Source organism: Ips typographus, linkage group LG2, assembly GCF_016097725.1.
Source record: "Ips typographus isolate SLU linkage group LG2, UJ_Ityp_2.0, whole genome shotgun sequence".
NCBI lineage: Eukaryota > Metazoa > Arthropoda > Insecta > Coleoptera > Curculionidae > Ips > Ips typographus.
The window spans coordinates 9,894,484-9,913,387 of NC_138423.1; the positions used below are offsets into that span (position 1 = coordinate 9,894,484).

Below are 18,904 nucleotides of genomic sequence, written 5' to 3' on the forward strand. Positions count from 1 at the left end.
AAAGAGTTTTGTATAAAGTTTTCACTGCCTGATATTTTAGGTTAGGAACAAGATATCGAAATGCGGTTTTTGCGAGATTATTTAGGCATCATTTAGCTACTTTTTAGTAGCTAAAAATACAGGGTGATATTTACGGATTTACATTTGAATACCCCCCACCACTTATCCATCAAAAAGTGTAAGACCAGAAACTTTCAGCTTATCCCCGACTTTAATGATGAGGAATTTTTTATTTACGTTAATGTAGCAAAAAGAAAAACTAGAAAAATCACCTTTTTGATACAAGCTTCCAGTTACGCCTCTTAGCGGCGATTTCAGATACTTGAAAATATTTTCTAATTTGTTTACTAGTCCGTTTAAGTAATAACATATTTACCACAATCCTCTATGATGGGTAGTTTCCCAGGAAGAGTACCTCGCATTGGTAGTTGGCCACCCTGTACATTTTTATTTCTACCGGTTTGTAACAGTATTCTGCGACATCCTGCATATTTTTTAGTTGGTTCCAAAAAGAAAGTATCCAAATATTACAACATTGGTATAAAATAATGGTAAAATATTGTCATTTAAATAAAACTCTCATTATGTTGTTGAAATACTTGACTTAATTTTGTGTTGAACAAATTAATTATATTTTGAGAGGCCAAAAGTGTCTGAATTACTTTTCACTCAAATTTTTTAGTTTCAAGTCAATTTTTAAGCCCAAAGGAGTTTGAATTACTAGATAATTGACTATTCTGTCTAATTTAAGAGTTTCAAGTCCAAAAGTGTCTGAATAACGTGAAAGTTACTTTCCAGTCAAATTTTGGAGTTTTAGGTAAATTTCAAATCCAAAAGTGTCTGAATTACTTTAAAATGTACTTTCCAGTCAAATTTTGGAGTTTGAAAATATTTTTTAAGTCCTAAAGTGTCTAAATTACTTGAAAATTGACTTTCTAGTAAAAATTTGGATTTTTATGACAATTTTAAAGTCTAAAAGCATCTTATCAGTCAAATTTTGTAGTTTCAAGCCCATTTTCAAGCCCAGAGGAGTTTGACCTACTAGATAATTGACTATCCTGTCTAATTTAGGAGTTTCAAATCAATTTTTAAGCCTACCAGTGTCTGAATTACTTGCAAATTTACTTTCTAGTCTAATTTTGAAGTTTGAAGTCAGTTTTCAATCCTAAAAGTGTCTGAATAACTTGAAATTAACTTTCTAATTAAATTTTGGACTTTCAAGACAATTTTAAAAACCAAAAGTGTCCTAATTACTTTAAAATTTACTTTCTAGTCATATTTTGGAGTTTAAAATCAGTTTTTATGCCCAAAAGTGTCTGAATATCTGAAATGAAAAAATGAAATTGACTTTCCAGTCAAGTTTTGGGGTTTCAGGTCAATTTTCAAGACTAAAAATATCTGAATTACTTTAAAACTGGCTTTCCAGTTCCAAGACTATTTTAAAGAACAACAGTGCCTGAATTTAGTTTCTGGTCAAAATTTAGAGTTTCAAGACAATTCTAAGGTCCAAAATCGTCTTTCCAGTCAAATTTTGGAATTTGAAGTCAGTTTTCAAGCCCAAAAATATCTCCAAAACTTGAAATTGACTTTCCAGTCAAATTTTGGAGTTTCAGGCCAATTTTCATGGTCAAAAAGAGTCTGAATTACTGAAAATTTACTTTCCAATCAAACTTTGGAGTTTGAAGAATTTTAAATACCAAAAGTGTCTGAATTACTTTAAAATTTACTTTCCAGTCAAATTTTGGAATTTCAAAACATTTTTAATTTACAAAAGTGCCTAAATTACTTAAAAATTATATATTACTATTGTCAAAATTTCAAATTTTAGAGTTTGAAGTCAATTTTGAAGCCCAAAAGTGTCTCAATCACTCGAAAATTAACTTTCCAGTCAAATTTTGGAGTTTCAAGTCAATTTCTAAATTATCTGAGAATAAAAAACACACCGTTAAAATACTCTTCACTTCATATAATTAACTATTTTAAAATTGGTAAACTTTGAGTACGTATTACATGCCTGCTATTTGGCAGATCAGAAAATAAAGGCCAAATTGTATTACACACTGACTGTTATTGACCTCTTTAATGCGACATTTGGAGCTAACAATTGATTTTACGCTATTCTAGTTTAATGTGTGAGAGTTTAGTTAATCTTCCTTTACAGCAGATTGTGTTGTAGCAATTACATATATTTAACAGACATGTCGGAAGCAAGCAATGTTTAGTAATGTACCGCAATTTTACCTTTAAAGTACATGTCGAGTTTTGATGTTCCATGCTTTCATATCTGTAAGAGGATTTATTGATTTCAATTGATGATTTCAAGTTTTAGCACTTTGAAATAATTTAGGAAGTAAATTGCTGCTTCTAAGTTTAGAGTCTCTTTCAATTTGAGCATCTACAAAATAGTTTAAAATACAAACCAACGGCAGCCTCTACAGATGCAAGTCAAACGCAATTTCACCAGTAAAAAGCCAATTATTCCTCAATGTACGACCCCAATAATTAGCATATTAATTGACCAATGGCAGCCTGGCAGCTCTGTGTTGCGGTTGGATTCGGCTCTATATCGGGCTCTAAAATTAAAATACCGGATTTGTGTTGCTGACGAGCTTGAAATTGCCACCAGACATCCGGTTAAAATCTCTAAAATCATTGTAGAACAACTTCCTTTATCGTGTATACCTCCAGCTGCGGTTATTGCAAGTTAAATCGGTTAGGGACAGGTGTATTTTGTAGTAGCATTTTTATAGCCTGAAATTGCGGACGACCGACTCGAATTTTACCTTTTGAACGGTGCCAGACGGATGGCGTGCCGTATCGTCACGGAAACCATTTGCAAAACAGATTTGCATATCTTATTTTTAAACCCGGGACAGGGTCTCTGTTTCGTATATCAAAAGCACGAAATATTTTAAAAAGTTAAACTTTGTCTAGGTTTTTGAATTAAATTTGCAAATGGATAAAAAGTGAGACTGAAAGGTGAATGGGCCAAACTTCATGTTTTAGTAGATTTTGTAAAAAGAAAATTAAAATTGGTTGGTTTGAATACATACTTTTTTGTTAACTTGCTTCAATTAAAAAATTAGATTACAAAATTTTTGGCAAAAAATTAGCGGAAATATGTCAACATCGGATAACTCCAAAAATGACGATTCAGCTTAGGTGGTTTTAGGACCTAAGAAAATGTTAGAATTTGACCTTAGCAATACAGAAGGTAGCAAAAACACAGAATATTCCTCCCTCACTCAAAGTAAAGAATAATTTGAAAGAAAGTCTCTGTGAAAAAACAAAAATAGGCTCATCTAGGATCTTAAGAAAACCATAACCAAACCTAATTCGTTTAACCTAACCTAACCTAACCTAACCTAACCTAACCAGCTTAATATAATGTGCTGTCCAGAATTATTTTATTAGTGAAAATGGAAAAACATCAAAATTTTAACATATCCGTCAATTTTTTAAATTTTGATTAGTTAGGATTTGCTACTAATCTCAAAAACAGGGCTGGGTCACAAAAAAATGAACATTTTTACAATTACGCTCAGAAAAAGACATATTTATATATCCGTTAGTTTATAATACATATATGTATATTTTTATGATTATTATTTTATGTGTTATAAAAAGATTGTTAGTAATTTATTGATATCTACATAAATAATTAATAAACTGTATTATTTTTCTCTTGTTTAATGGTTATTTATTTCGCAAATAATATTATTGATCAATATCAATAGATACAATTTAACATGTATATGTAATCGAAAAAGTAGAACTCAAAATGTTTGAATTAACCATCACCAGACTACCACATCATTCATCTAGAAAGTAATTTTTTGTATGAAATCTTAGACTCTAAGACTAAAGTACCAAGATACTTTGCTTTGTGAAAATTTAGTATGACATTTACTTATCACCTCTAAATCCATTTTCTTTCTAAGAATACTAGATTCTTGTAAACGTCTCATACTTCTACGGCAAGTAATAATGACCTTATATGACTACCTTAGGAAAATCAAAAACGTTTTTATATTGGTAGAAAGGACTGTACTAGTCTATATCTGTTTCTTGGCAATTCCAGAATAACATAATTTGTACAACTTTTTGTAATTACAAACGAATATTTTTACTTCTCTAGATGGCTAAGTGCCAGTTAGAAAACAGTTCAAGTCTGAAAAAAGTTGCCAATTTCGGCATTTAAATTTAACTTCACTAATTTTCTTAAATCCTTATTTGGCTCTGTTTTCCAAATTCGTGATAACCGAACACAATCTATCTTCATCACCAAAACCTATCTAAAAGGTGTTAAAAAATTTGTGTGTTATCTTCTTCTTCTATTGCCTTATCCGATTACGGGCGTTGGCTATCATCATGGCTATGCGGTTCTTATTGACTGCGCATCGGAACAGTTCAGTAGATGTTGCTCAAAACCATTTTTGCAGGTTAGCCAGCCATGAAATTCTTCTTCTTTCCAGGCTCGTCAGCCATCAACTTTGCCTTGGATTATGCTTTGGAGAATTCTGTATTTGTTATTTCTCATGATATGACCAAAATACTCTAATTTTCTATGTAAGCATGATTTCAGGCTCACATCCCATTAGGGAGTACTTTTGTAATTCTTAAAATCCACTTTTCAAAATCTTGCAGCTTTTTTCCATATCGTCTGAGAGCGTCCAAACCTCCACATCGTACAGAAGAGTAGAGTATACTATATAACACATGACTATTATTTTCTTTAGAGCCAGATTCAGATCTCGACCTGGCAGGAGCGGTCTCATCTGCATAAACGTACTTCTCGCTATTTCAATTCTATGTTTTATCTCCTGTGAGTGATCCCAGTCCCCGTTCAACGTGCAGTCGAGATAAGTAAACTTTGCCTTCATCTCAACTGGCTTATTGTTTATAGGTATACACGCTACCTGGTTGGACTGGATTTTTACTAATCACCATATATTTGGTCTTATTGACATTTAAGTTGAGCCCGTACTCCTCACTAGTTTGGTTGACCCTGTCTAACAAGTCTTGTAGCCCCTCTATACTGTCCGATAACAAGACGGTGTCATCAGCAAAGCGGATATTATTGATGATTTCACCGTTAACTCTGATGCCTCAATTTGGGTTTTTTAGAGCCTCCTTGAAAACGCTGTCTGAATAACGATTGAACAGGAGCGGCGACAGTATGCAACCCTGTCGTACACCTCCTTGTGTGTCATACATTACTATATTCTACAGGTGAAAGCAGTTTTGAAACCGCTTACTATAAAGACTTTATATTTATCCAAATGTAACAACAATCAAAAACTGAAAATAATCTATCATGAAAGTAAGTTAAATGGTTAGTTTTATGTCCGAATTTTTACTACTAATATGTAATTAATGTTTTTTTTCTAATTTTGGCATATAAAGTGACACTTTTCAAAACTGATTAGAGTGACAAAACGTTTTACTTTATGTAACTAGTTACATAAAGTGATACTTTATGTAACTAGTTATGAAAAGTTCATTTCATCACTCCCTGTTTTCTCCCCATTTCCGTAGAAACATATGGGCGACATCCATCATAACATGTCGTTGTCACTGTTTATACAAGGTGCTATGAAAGTGACTATTTGTGTTAAATCACTTTAAAAGATGGTTTTTACCGCTTTTTGGTCAAAATTAGAGAAAATTATGTATGCAACACGTTTCGAAAATGTCTCATTGTGTAACTCATTCAAATTGTAGGTCCTCGCTGCGCTCGCCCTACAAACATTCATTCGTTACACAAAATCGATCTTTTTGTAATTGGTTACATAAATAGCTATTATGACTAACGAATGAATGTTTGTAGGGCGAGCGCAGCGAGGTCCTACAATTTGAATGAGTTACACAATAAAACATTTTCGAAACTAGTTACATAAAGTAAAACGTTTTGTCACTCTAATCAGTTTTGAAAAGTGTCACTTTATATGCCAAAATTAGAAAAATAGTTATTTAATTTCTTATTACTAAATACAGTTTTTGTTTTAAATTATATAATATTTGGTTTGATAAAAACCACTGACTGTCTAATACTATCTTAATCACATTTATGTTTTGATACAGAAGTAACACCACTTTTCCTAATAAAAATTAACTTTTTCAGCACTTTACAAGCTTCTAAACCTTTTTGATGATGAAAATCTTGATTTTCCGCCCCACAAAGCCCCAAATAAAAGTTAAACTTGACACGTTATCGCTCTGTTCTTTTGTTATCATTAAAATAAACTCTTTTGCAGATTCGATTGTGGTTCAGGTGTGGGAGTGATACGATCCGCTGAAACTGTCCTTCTAAATCAATGGAACCACGTAACCTTATACAGACATCGTTGGGACGCCTGGCTGCAACTCAATAGTGGCAAACACGTCCAAGGGCGAAGCAAAGGGTTGTTTTCCAGGTACGAAATTTTCGTTTTTTTCCTAACCAAAATCGCATTAATACGGCAAATCGTACAATAAACCCCCAGACTAGACTGGGAAGCTTTCATTGCTTTCAATAGACTGAAGGGAGTTTGATTAATACTTTATTAGCCCTCCATTCGGCGAAGTGGATCCAAGTTCAAACGGCGGCAATCTATTTACGTGTATTTTTAACTTGATCCGCTTAGTAACGGAGTATTGGCTGCACTAAACTATTATTACATACAAGAAAGTTGTTTGCTTTTCCGACGACCTACTTCCGCACTGAAGTTGATATTGGAAAATGATCGAATTAGAACTTGTTGGTTGGTTTCTGTCTAGGAAAGTCAGGAAAACATCGACCTGTTTTTTTAAGGTTTGTTTTCCAAATTGGTTCAGAAGAGGTACTTATTTACTTTTACACTCTTATACTTTTTTCATGCCCGACAAATTTTCTGAAAAAATTAATTACCGGTAGTTGTCTATAATTATTCCTTCATGACAAACAAAAATTGTGACGTCAAAAGGATAAACAATTATGTGAAAAAACTTTTGACAAGTTCTAATGAAAAAAAAAGGAAAAATCATTGTCAATCATCAATTTTTAAAGACATTAACGTCAATTTAGTCCAGACGAATTGAACTTTGATAAGAAAAAATGTAAACAAAATAAGGACAATTGCAGACGGTCAACGAGGCAATAGTAAACAAAAAAAAAATACGTGAGCAGGGATTAATTACAAGTTGCAGGAGGTATTATTGCAATTTCCAGCAAAAGTTGTAGATATTGAAAAAATGTACAATGTTTTCGTTCTGTTTACTTTTATACATAACCGCACAATTTCCCAGAAAAAGATGAAAAACCTATTGTTTCTACGAGCGTGCGCGAATGTTAATTTTATATTTTCCGCACTATTTTCCTCCTTCAAGTTTTACAGACGATTTTGTTGCAGACTGTCCTTAAAACATTTTTACAGTTAAAATTTTGACAGCCTCTCTGACTGTATCGATTTTTTAATGTCTTATTAGGTTATTGGATAAGAAATTTTATGAGAATTTCAAAAATGTGGTTAAAAAAGTGATCCGGTCACTACCAGTGGGTTTTACTGCCAATTCTCTCGCAAACTGTCCTTTAAACCGCCATTTTTTAAGGTAAAATTTTCACAGCGCTTTCCTCTTTGACTGTCAAACTTTTTAGAGCTTTTTTAGGTTATTACATGGGAAATTTAATTTCATAAGGATTCCAAAAATGTGACCCGGGCATTACAAGTGGCCTTTACTGGCGATTTTGTCGCAGACTGTTTTTTAAACCGTCATTTTTGCAAATTTTAACAGCTAATTTTTTTGTGTTGTTTTAAGTTATTAGATAGGAAATTTAATGCGGATTCCGAAAATGCACTTTAAAAAGGTGATCCGGTTACTGCAAGTGGCTTCTCCAGACGATTTTATGGCAGACTGTCCTTAAAACTGTGTTTCTGGTAGTTGAAAGTTAAGCAGCGCTTTTCTTCCTGACTGTACCGATTTTTTTAGTGTTTTTTAGGTTATTAAATAGGAAATTTAATGAGGATTCCAAAAATGTGCTTAAAGAAGTGATCCGGACACTACAAGTGGATTTTGTTGCAGACTGTCCTTAAAACTGTGTGTCTGGCAGTTGAAAGCTTGACAGCGCTTTTATTCATGAGTGTACCGTCTATTTTACGGGTTTTTAGGTAATTTGGTTAGGAAGTTTAATAAATATTCCAAAGTTATTTTTTTGGTTTTTTCAAGTTTGAGCAAGTTTTTAACTGGGAACTAAAAGGATATTTGTAGTTCCCAATTGAACCTGTACGACAATTTTCTGAAGGAGAAGAAATATTGTTTTTTTTTATTTTTGAAAAAATTTTTAGTTGAATGATTGGGACTACACGTAACCGGCTAAGTTGTACCGTTTGGGCAATAGAGAACGTCAAATTTGATTAAAATTATTCAGACCTTTTCGTAAATATCTCAAAAAGGATTTAAGTTGGGTAAAACTTTTACCATACGAGTATCTTGATTGGACGCAACTTTTATTACATATTATAACATTTTCCTGTTAGGCCTTAAAAAAACTACATTTTCAGCATTTTTCACAGGGACTCTACAAATTTTTGAAAATTTTGAAATTTTAAAATGTCTTTGAACCAAGCAAATTTCTTTGAAAGTGAAGTAGAAGTCCATGTTCTCGAAGTGGAGGTGAAAGCGTTAAAAGTGAGGAAAAAACACACAGCCTTCTTCACAGAATATTTATTAACCCCTAAATGCTAAACTAGTTGTGGGCACCTAGGCACCCATCATCAGGAGCTCAACAACCCTAAAAGGGTGGTGGCTATCTTTCTAGAGGGGGAGAGGCAGCGAGACCCATTTTTAGAGGATCAACTTTAGCACCAACTTTAGAGGATCTCCAAGAAATGATGGATAGGATAGAGGACATTGGAAAACGTTTTGGTCTTAAAATCAACGCTACCAAGACCAAACTCATGGTAATAGGCCGCCAGCTCATGATCAATGCCGCACTGACGGTCGATGGAAAAAATATAGAGCGGGTGTCACGGCTTAAGTAATTGGGTGCCACGATCAACAAACGATGGGACTGCGATGAAGAAGTTAAACTAAGAACGAATTATGCAAAAACAACATTTTTCAAACTTAAAAACCTCCTTTTAGCTCGCAGTCTTCCTCTAGCACTTAGACTACGGGTAATAAAGTGCTACATATGGCCCATCTTACTATACAGCGCAGAAACCGTGGTCTCTCAAAGTTATAACCCTAAACCGCATCGAGGCGTTCAAAACGTGGACTCTCCGGAGACTCTTGCGCGTGCCATGGAAAGCACATGCCACGAATGAAGAAATTCTAAGAACTGCAGGCTGCGAACGAGAACTGCTTAACATCGTTAAAGAAAGAAAAGTTTCCTATATCCATATCCTTAGAGGAGGCAAATATTACATTCCTAAATTGATTCTAGAAGGAAAAATAGAGGGACGTCGAGGCCCGGGAAGAAAGCAAGACTCCTGGCTGAGAAACATACGGGACTGGTGTAACATTAGCGACGCAGCCACCATATTTCGAAGAACCGAAAGAATCGCCAACATGCGGCGAAGCACAAGGCACAAGAAGAAGAAGAAGATGATAGGTGTCTTTGTGCCCGAAACTAGTTCCAGTTCAATTATGTAATAAAATATAGGGTGATCTATTTAAAATAAGCAAGTTGATACCAACTTCGAGTATAACTTAACTTGTTTTTTCTCTAGACAATTTCCAATATTATTTTCGTGATCTCTTCAGGGTGTCAAACATATCCCCCTTTTTATTAAATTAATAAAAAAAATTTGTTTTGTTGCGTATAGAATAAAAACATCCCTAACCCGTAATCTTTGTAAAAATCGTATTTTTCTCAGGATAACCTTCAGAGAGCCGCTATTTATCGGAGGTCCGGGAAATACGACCGGTCTGGATGAAAAATTGCCGGTCACCAAGGGCTTGAAGGGCTGTATCCGTCACTTGGAAGTCAACGATCATGTTTACAAATTTGCGTTGGACCCGAACGGGGAAGCCATCAAGGGCTACGGAATAGGTAAGTCTTATTTCCATATTGCGTGGAATTATCTCCGGTGGCGGTCAGAATTTGTGTGACACACGTTTGATGAAGGAACGTTAATGTAATTTTCCCACCCCAACTATATAGGGATAATATTGCAAGACTTTGTACTACTGGAAGATTTCACTTAGTTTACTAAAATTTTGAAGTTTCCTTAAAAGTTTTTTTACACCTGAGAAATTGGTAGTATGAAAATTAGTTTTGTTTGAGTGATTTCCAATAAACAAAACATTCACATAAATGATTATTTCTAATAAAGTATATTACATACACAAACACACGTAATAAATTTTCTTCCCCTTTCTAATACACAAAAAATATTGGGATATATTCAGTTATTAATCACAAATGAATCGTCCAATCTGACATAATCGGTAGGAGCCCTTCTGAATAGGAAAAGCTGGTCGTTTTTATATTAATTAATACGAGATAAAATCACAAAAACTACTCTATTTGGAGGAGGGCGAGATAGCGACCCTACGCCACCTTATTACGCTTTTCCCCATTTTAATCAAAATAAGTGCGCATCCGGAGGAAATGGAACTACGACACCTAAAAGAGGGCCAAAAACTAATCATATTTTCTTATTAACAGCTGTATTAGATATTGTTGCAGGCGTTTTTTAAAAAAAAAAATGTTTTTTAGATTATGATATAAATGATTTTCATATCTGATTTTCTTCTAAAGTTTTAAATAACTTTAATGACAACAGGTTACAACGATGTAAAAGATACATATACCATTCTTCGGCAAGTTTAATAAATATTCCACAAATAGTTTTTAACTGGGAACTAAAAGGATATTTGTAGTTCCCAATTGAACCTGTACGACAATTTTCTGAAGAAAAAGAAAATTTTTTTTTTTTATTTTTGAAAAATTTTTTAGTTGAATGATTGGGGCTATCACGTAACCGGCTAAGTTGTACCGTTTGGGCAATAGAGAACGTCAAATCGAGTATCTTGATCAACTTTTATTACATATTATAACATTTTCCTGTTAGGCCTTAAAAAAACTACATTTTCAGCATTTTTCACAGGGGAGTTTCTTCAAATTAAAATTTTAAATAACTTTAATGACAACAGGTTACAGTTACAATGATGTAAAAGATACATATAACATTCTTGGGCAGGGACCTGCTAAAAAAAAAAATGTTAAAATTTTATCACCAAGTCAAATGTAACATGGGGTTCAAAGTATTAAAATGAAAAAAACTAAAATAACATAATTTCAACTAAAACTTAAAGTAAGCTCAAACAACAATTTCAAAACCTTTTTAAATAAAAAAACAGCTTAAAGATTAAGCAAAAACTCAAAACACTAATATTGTTGTTTTGTTACTCAAAGAAATTATAAAATAAGTCACTAATAACTACTAAAAGCTGAAGACGTAGATAGAGAAGTGAAAATTTTGTTTGAATTGCTGAATAAGAGTAGAAGTATAGCAGGAAATAGACCAAAATAAAAATCACACAAAGTATGACAAAGTCAATGTATAGCCAAACTAAAATGAAATAATGTAGAATTTTAAAGGTACTTTAAACTGGCACAAAGCTTAAAAAAATCAATAACGTGCTAAAAAATTTAAAAAAAAATATTTTTTTTTGGAACGTTTGTGTAGTCTACAAAAAAAAAGCAAAGTGAAGAAAAAATTACAAAATTTGCGTAAAGTTAAACAAAGAAAATGTGGCAAAACATGGCGAATAGTCGTGAAATGTATGAATATATCTGCTTAAAGAAATAATAAATGTAGTCCCTAATAACCATTAAAAGCTGAAATGGTATTTTAGGTTAGTAGTCCTGGAAATGGGTTAAATGGAATTTCTAGATGAGTACTTTAATTGCATTTCACGGAATAGTATCGTAAAACGTTTTATTTCATACTGTAAGTGTAAGTTATTTAATTCTTAGTTTTTTTTGTGATTTTACACACCAACTATTAAATAGGTTGCTAACAATAGTTAGCAATTACATACTCAGGTGGAAAGTGTTTGATTTCTGCCGAGAGATTAGGTAGTTCGCCGAGTCGAAGTCGAGGTGAACTTTATCTCGAGACAGAAATTAAACTTTCTACCGTGGTTTGTATACTATTTTATTTACAACCATTTATCAAAATCTCATCAAACTTTTAATAACTCATTCAGTTGAAATATTGATTGCTAATAGTCTCTAACAATAAGGTAGTAAAGTAGTACGAGTAGTTGTGACTTCAACCATAATAAACGACTGGTGATTTGTTTACAATCTTGACAACGTCATATTTGTGCTATTTTCGTCTTTAATATTTTGAGCTAAAACGTTTCTTAAAGTGCTTTTAACATGGAGATTTCTGAAGACGCAGATGTTAGAGCTCGAATCAGATGAGAAAAGGCCACCGCATCATCAATGACGCAGTTTTTAAAACTATTTCTTTCTCCTTCTACAGTTGCCGTCGCATTAGATATAATCAGAGGCGTCCTATTAAAATATTCCCGAAAATATATTGTTAAGCGGTCAAAAAGCCACTTGGCAACGTAGTACGGTTTTTACTTGGACCCAATTAAAACAGATGCGGCAGCGGCCAGGGACATTTGGACCTTTTTATATGCTTTTACTAGCCGGCACTCTAAACGGTGTTGCCAAGTTTAAAAAAATGTAGTGGCGGACAGGGAGACTTAGGGGGTTAGGTTAGGTTCCGTTTTAGTCTGGTGTTTTGGTTGTATTGTTGATGGTCGCAGTTGAAGTTCACATAGTGTTATGAATAAAAAACGTTATTTTGTCAAAATGTCTTTCAAAAAGGTTGGAAAGAAAGGTGTTATCATATACAGCCAAGGCCGTGAAATCGTCAGTAACGTCTTACAATTTATGAAGAAAGAAGCAGAAGGAGTTTCCATTCCTTTGAAAAACTTGTTGTCTTTTATTTTCTTTATTAAAAACGACGAAAATGTTTCATTTTACTGATAAAATAATAGCACGCCACTGACTGGCTGCAACAACTTGGAAAGTAACGAGAGCAGCAATATTTAAAGCGAGACGTACAGAGATCGTGACATCATCGTTTGATGACGCCTGTGGCCTTTTCTTAGCTGATTCGAGCTCTACTCGTCATAACCTGAGCTGCGAGCTGTTGCAGAGGTGGCGGTACAGTTCTCTTAACTATAAAAAGTAAGCTCAGATATGACAAAAAGCATATTGATAATCACCCGGGTGGAAAGTAAAAGCAGGTAATTTTCATCTTTCCACCTGGTTTACACATAAGAAATAACGTTATTACATACCTGGTCGAAAATAAAATTATATTACTTTGCCGGACTAGTCCGGAGAAAACATTTTGCCGGACTGTAACGTAATGAATCATTTCCCGTACTGAAACCGACTACGTAATAGAGCATATTACAATACAGTATGAAATAAACGTATAAAAAATGGAAATTTTGTTTGAATTGTCAAAGAAGATTAGTAATGAAGTGTAGGGAAAGTACAAAAACTGACTAAAGGGATTAAAACACAGGTCCAAGCAAAGAATGAAAAAGACAATGTGAAACCAAATTAAGACATGATAAAAAAAAATTAAAAACCTTACTTTAACACTAATACAAAGCTGAAGAATACCATAAGTATAGTCAAAACAATAGAAAGTAAAGAAAATGACTCTAAGAAAACCTGTTACTTTAAAAAGAAGAAAACGGAAACTTCAAAATAAAGGAAAAATCTGAATTTGTATCTTTAAAATGACACCGTTAAGAGGAGAAGGCAACCAAACAATATGTACAATATCATATACAGTATGCATATTTTTTTAACAGAAATTGCTAATTGGCTAATTTACTTTGGAAGTTAGATCATTACAGTTGAAGAAATCTTCTTATTTTTTTTCTTTTGTGAAAACTTCCTTTGTAAGACCGCTAAATGTATCTTTGTCCCGAATTGCACTTGCGTAATTTTAACAATGGTTAATTAATTTAAAGAATGCTATTTTTGGAGAAAAATATTATTCATACAAACAGCTAATGTCAACAAAGTTTTTGACATTTTTGACAAAATATTACTACAAGTTACTTTCAAATTAAATTTGGTACATAATTAGAATATGATACACACGTGTTTAGTTCTAATTTCTGTTCAAACAAAACTTTGTTAACCAGTTAGAGACTAAAATTAACACGTATCCATGGTGTCTCTACTCTATTTAGACGCTAAATATCTTTGCCCCTGTATATTTGAGAGAAAAAAGTTTCTGTTTATGAAAAGGTGGTCTAATGACAGTTTACTTATATGAACAGGGTAAAACAAAAACATAATTAACGTAAATTTACTGTATTTCAATGGAACACCCTGTATTTTATTGACTATTAAGGTGTCTGATTAAATAGCTATTCACAAATGAATAAATTTGTTTCTAATTTTAATAGATACTTTTCGAGGAAATCACAAAAACATTATTCCACTTTTTAATATTATATTACTGTAATTTTTCCGTTAAAAACTTTCAAGTGCTTTAAGTGTTTTTATATTTTTTAATTTTTTATATTGAAATTTGCAAAAAGTGTTATGCATTGTTAGTGAGACATCCAAACCTCCAATAAAATGCAGGATGATTCATTGAAAACAAAATTACATCAATATATATGTTTTTACTCCACCTTTACATCTAAGTAGCTTGTCACTGAAAGCACCTTTCCAAACTATTAACTATTTATATGACACTTTTTTTCTTAAAATGTACAGGGACAAACATATTTAGCGTCTAAATAGAGTTGTCACACAGGCAATCAGGATATTGTCCACATTGACAATAACTGTCAATCAGATGTACTTATGTCTGTTTCCCCCACATTGCCTAAGTTGAGTTTAGGGACAGCTTAAATAAGTTTAGTTTCAAAAGTCACATTCAAACCTCAACTTAGCTTAAGTTGTACTTAAAATCGACTGGGGGAAACAGGCCTTAGTTCAACAAAAAGTAGTGCTGATATAAAAATAACCACAATAGTTTTAACAAACTCAGTTTTGGAAACACACATATTATAATATTGTAACTTTTTCGTTTTAAAAAATCCTCCAACTTTAAACCAACTTGTTTCCTTATGAGGCAATTATTGCAATATGGCTATTAAAAGTATAAGTGTTTTCGGATGTCCCGTTTGCTCCTATATTTGTCACATTTAAAACATTTATGCTAAGTCTTCAAATGCAGCAAATGTGTAAACCTCAGTACAGTGACTAATTTGTGATTGGTCTGAAAGCAGCTTCAGCTTTGTTGCTTTTTTGACCAATCACAAACTACGATTATAAGCCTCTCTGTTACATTCTATCCTATTTTTATTTAATTTGCCACATACACAACAGAGTAATAAGCTAAACATTGTTTCCAAATTTGCATGGGAGACCCACAAGACCAAATTTTAAGCAAGAAATTGAAACTGAAGTGTTATATTTGGGGCAAGCCGCAAATAGAGGTCCTGGACCACCTGCTATAAATTGCCTTCTATTCATTCCGGTTACGCCATAACACGGATAATTTAAATTCTCAATAGAAATTCCTTATTGCGTTTGAGATACAGAAACTCGGTTATGGCGGTAATGCAATTGGAGGAATTGATTTTGCAGCGTATATGTCATTGGGTATGTCAAATCCAGTTTAGCCCAGCTATTCAAATGTAGTTTCGTGAAACTTTAATGTTTCCACTGATTTGTTCTTTAGTTAATCCAGAGTATAGTGTCCGCACATTTCATCAAATGAACAATACAGCTTTGTTTGGGCTTCAACGCAAAATAGTTTCACGGAGTTCAATAAATTTGTTACATTAACGCTTTCTTCTATTAACTAATTGGAATTCATTATGTACAGTTTAACCTTAAATTGGTAGCGAAATTTGCTCTCTCACTTTCTTTTATATTTCAATACTACTAAAAGTATAGACGTCTATTTTTATGTCATAGTTATTTGCGCAACTAGGGAGGGAAAATGCAACTTTTACTCCCGCGAACAATTCAAAGTTCAAGGGTGCCAAAAAGCTGTTTAGTCCAGAGTTGCGCATCTAGTTTTTTCTACGACCAATGTTATGTTTTGTGAAAAAAAGCAGCAGTTAAATACAATGTTTAAAAATATGTTTGTCATTTGTCAAGAAAGTGACAAACTGTCTTTAGACAGTGTGACTTTTACTGGTCGCACTTTCGCTCCCTAGGTAGTGAAAGTGATACTCTCATCTCATCTGTCAAATGAGGCAGAAAATTTTTATTTTCTGCCACAAAAGTGGTTGGCTGATTCTATTGGTCTATTTAGAACACAGTTCCTGAATACACTGGCAAACCAACACACTGTATAAAGAATTATAGCTTTCACAGATCCATCATTTATCCTTCTTGCATATGAAAAATAGCTGATTTTTCCAGTTTTGCTATAATACCCAAAGAAGCAGTTCGGATAAAATGGAATTAATGACTTTTCTTCTCAGAACGCTGTAATCATTACAACAATTCAGAAGAATAACTACTCCCTATTTTTAAAGTTACTCTAATCGAAAATCTTTCCAATCAATTTATACACCTACATATCGCTTTCCCAAAGCGGACGATCACTTGTTGGTCCTTTTTCAAACCACCACCATCCACTCAGACTAAATTAAACGCATCTTAATTAAGATAAAGTACCTTCACTGATACTTTGGTAATTTTTTTAATGAGAAAAAGTGTTCGTTTTAACTGGTTTCAGCACTGGAAACTCTGAATTTGCATTGAATTGATAGAAGAGAAACCCGTGCAGATGTCGAAAACGCTTTTAAAGGATTTTAGATGTTGGTAAACAAAGTGCTTGTATTAAAATTAGTAGAGCCGGTAAAATGTGACCTGAAAAGTAAAAACCCCATAGAGTTGTTAATAAAAGATGATAAAACTCATACAAGGGAGCTCCGGGGCATAATTCGCATATTTATGCAAATCCGTTCGATTATTATGCCCTCGAATATGGAAGTTTCCGAATGAAAAACGTTGTCCATTAGAGAAAAACCTTTTAGAGTTCTTTTTTGCGGATTTGACTTTCTCTCGCCACGCTGGATTGTTTTTCTAAAATTTATGGCCGGAGGTTTTGAGTTCGTGCAGAAATCGGTTATATTACTTTCGCGTGAAAAATCACATACTGAGATTGATTTACGACTTTTGGTTGTTCCTGATATTTTAAAAACAAAAACGGACTAATTACGAGCCAAAAGTACAACCAGATGTAATCGTATTGGATAGCTAGTTAACATCTACAAGTTGTTACCGTCCGTAATATATTTTTAGTTAACTGGAAAAAAACAAATTTCCGGGCTTTACAGCATTTGCATTTTATCAGTTTAAAATGAAAAGATGCAAATGTAGAATTTTCTTTATAATTCTATGCTACTTGACAGGTTGGTGGCAAAAGTTTTACTTTGCGGAATTTAATTCCCTGGATTTCCACTCGGTTCAGCTCTTCCTGACGTTTCTGATGAGGAAAAAATACTGACTTTAAAACGACTGGAAAATTCTTAAGAATTTTACAAGAGGGATTTTGTTGGAATTATTGGAATTATTGCGCTTTCTTTTTAACCTGCAATGTTATTTAAAAAGCGATGAAATAGTTATTTGTATACCTAGGCCGTGAAATGGTATTTTTTCGGCCGAAAGAAAGTTTGGCGTCCGAGGCCGTCTTACGGCCGAGGACAACAATCTTGAGGACGAAAAAATTATTTCACGGCCGAGGTGTACACAAAATTTTTTGTTCAAACGATATTTATTTAGAAATTCTTAATTTTTGATAAATAAAATGAGAAGGGTCTAGCAATCACGATGACGTTTATCGTTAAGTTTGCTGGTTATGCATTGTTGATGTGACGTTAAATAATAGACTGACTCTTGTCAGAAATATTTTCCATTTTTTCATTTACGCAAAAATTAAATTGAGAGACGAAGATTGCTGTACTGATATGGATGGGTGTACTGCTGTAATTGGTGCACACAGTGGTCACATAGAGAAATCGTAACCAGCAAGCAATAATAAACGTAGACGGTGACATAGTGATTGTTAATTTTTAATTTACTTTTTCCCTGTATTTTTTTTTCGGACGTAGGGCCGTAAAAGTGCATTTTACGGCCGCTAAACTGTACGTGAAGTGAATACTTCACGTCCGTTTGAACAAAAAACAATTTTATTAGTCAGAATAATTAATAATTATTTATTAACTTTCTATTCTGTGTTTTCCATTATGGTGTTTTGAAAGAAGCAGTAAATTGCAAGTATGTTTGGTATTATGTTGATGCCTATTAAATTTTACTTAAAACTCTACTAAAATTATTGTTCAATTTTTTTACTTAATTTGTATCACTTGAGGGTGAAAAACTAACTAAGTAAGCTATATGTAACTTTAAAATCATTGAAACTTATTACTAGTCAATCAAAATTAAAACTTTTGAAGTTTATTTCAAAACTGAAAATCTGACGTTGAGAGTCACTTTTCAAGTAATTTGACTAAATTTATATCATTCAACGGTAGCAAATTGACTAAAAAATCGAAGATGCTCTGAAAACTGTGAAAATCGACTAGTAAAGCGAAATTTACTTCAAAACTCTTAAAATTGATTTAAAATTGACTGAAAATCTGACGTTACATTTTAAGACGTACTTCAAGTTAAACTAAATCTAGCTAAAATGTATCTGGAATAATGTTTAAGTTAATGACAGAAATTAGTTAAAAACAAAATATGTCAAAACCAGAGTCAACTTGAATAAAAACCAAAAAGTGTACCATATCTCAGTTATTTTTAAGATTAACTACACGACATATTTCGATAGTAGGAAAAATGTTTTTAAAATTATAGTCAACACTTCAATATTTTAGTAAACAAAAAAGTTGTGAGGAGTTTTCAAAATGG

At 33.0% G+C, this 18,904-nt stretch overlaps 1 protein-coding gene across 1 annotated transcript in view; it reads left to right on the forward strand.

The window, feature by feature from the left end:
- Positions 1-18,904, forward strand: part of SP2353 (EGF like, fibronectin type III and laminin G domains protein pikachurin) — a 165,410-nt gene that overhangs the window by 117,731 nt on the left and 28,775 nt on the right. The window contains exons 6-7 of the mRNA XM_081972229.1: positions 6,258-6,416; positions 9,837-10,012. Coding sequence (XP_081828355.1) covers positions 6,258-6,416; positions 9,837-10,012 — 335 coding nt within the window. The remainder of the gene's footprint in view (positions 1-6,257; positions 6,417-9,836; positions 10,013-18,904) is intronic.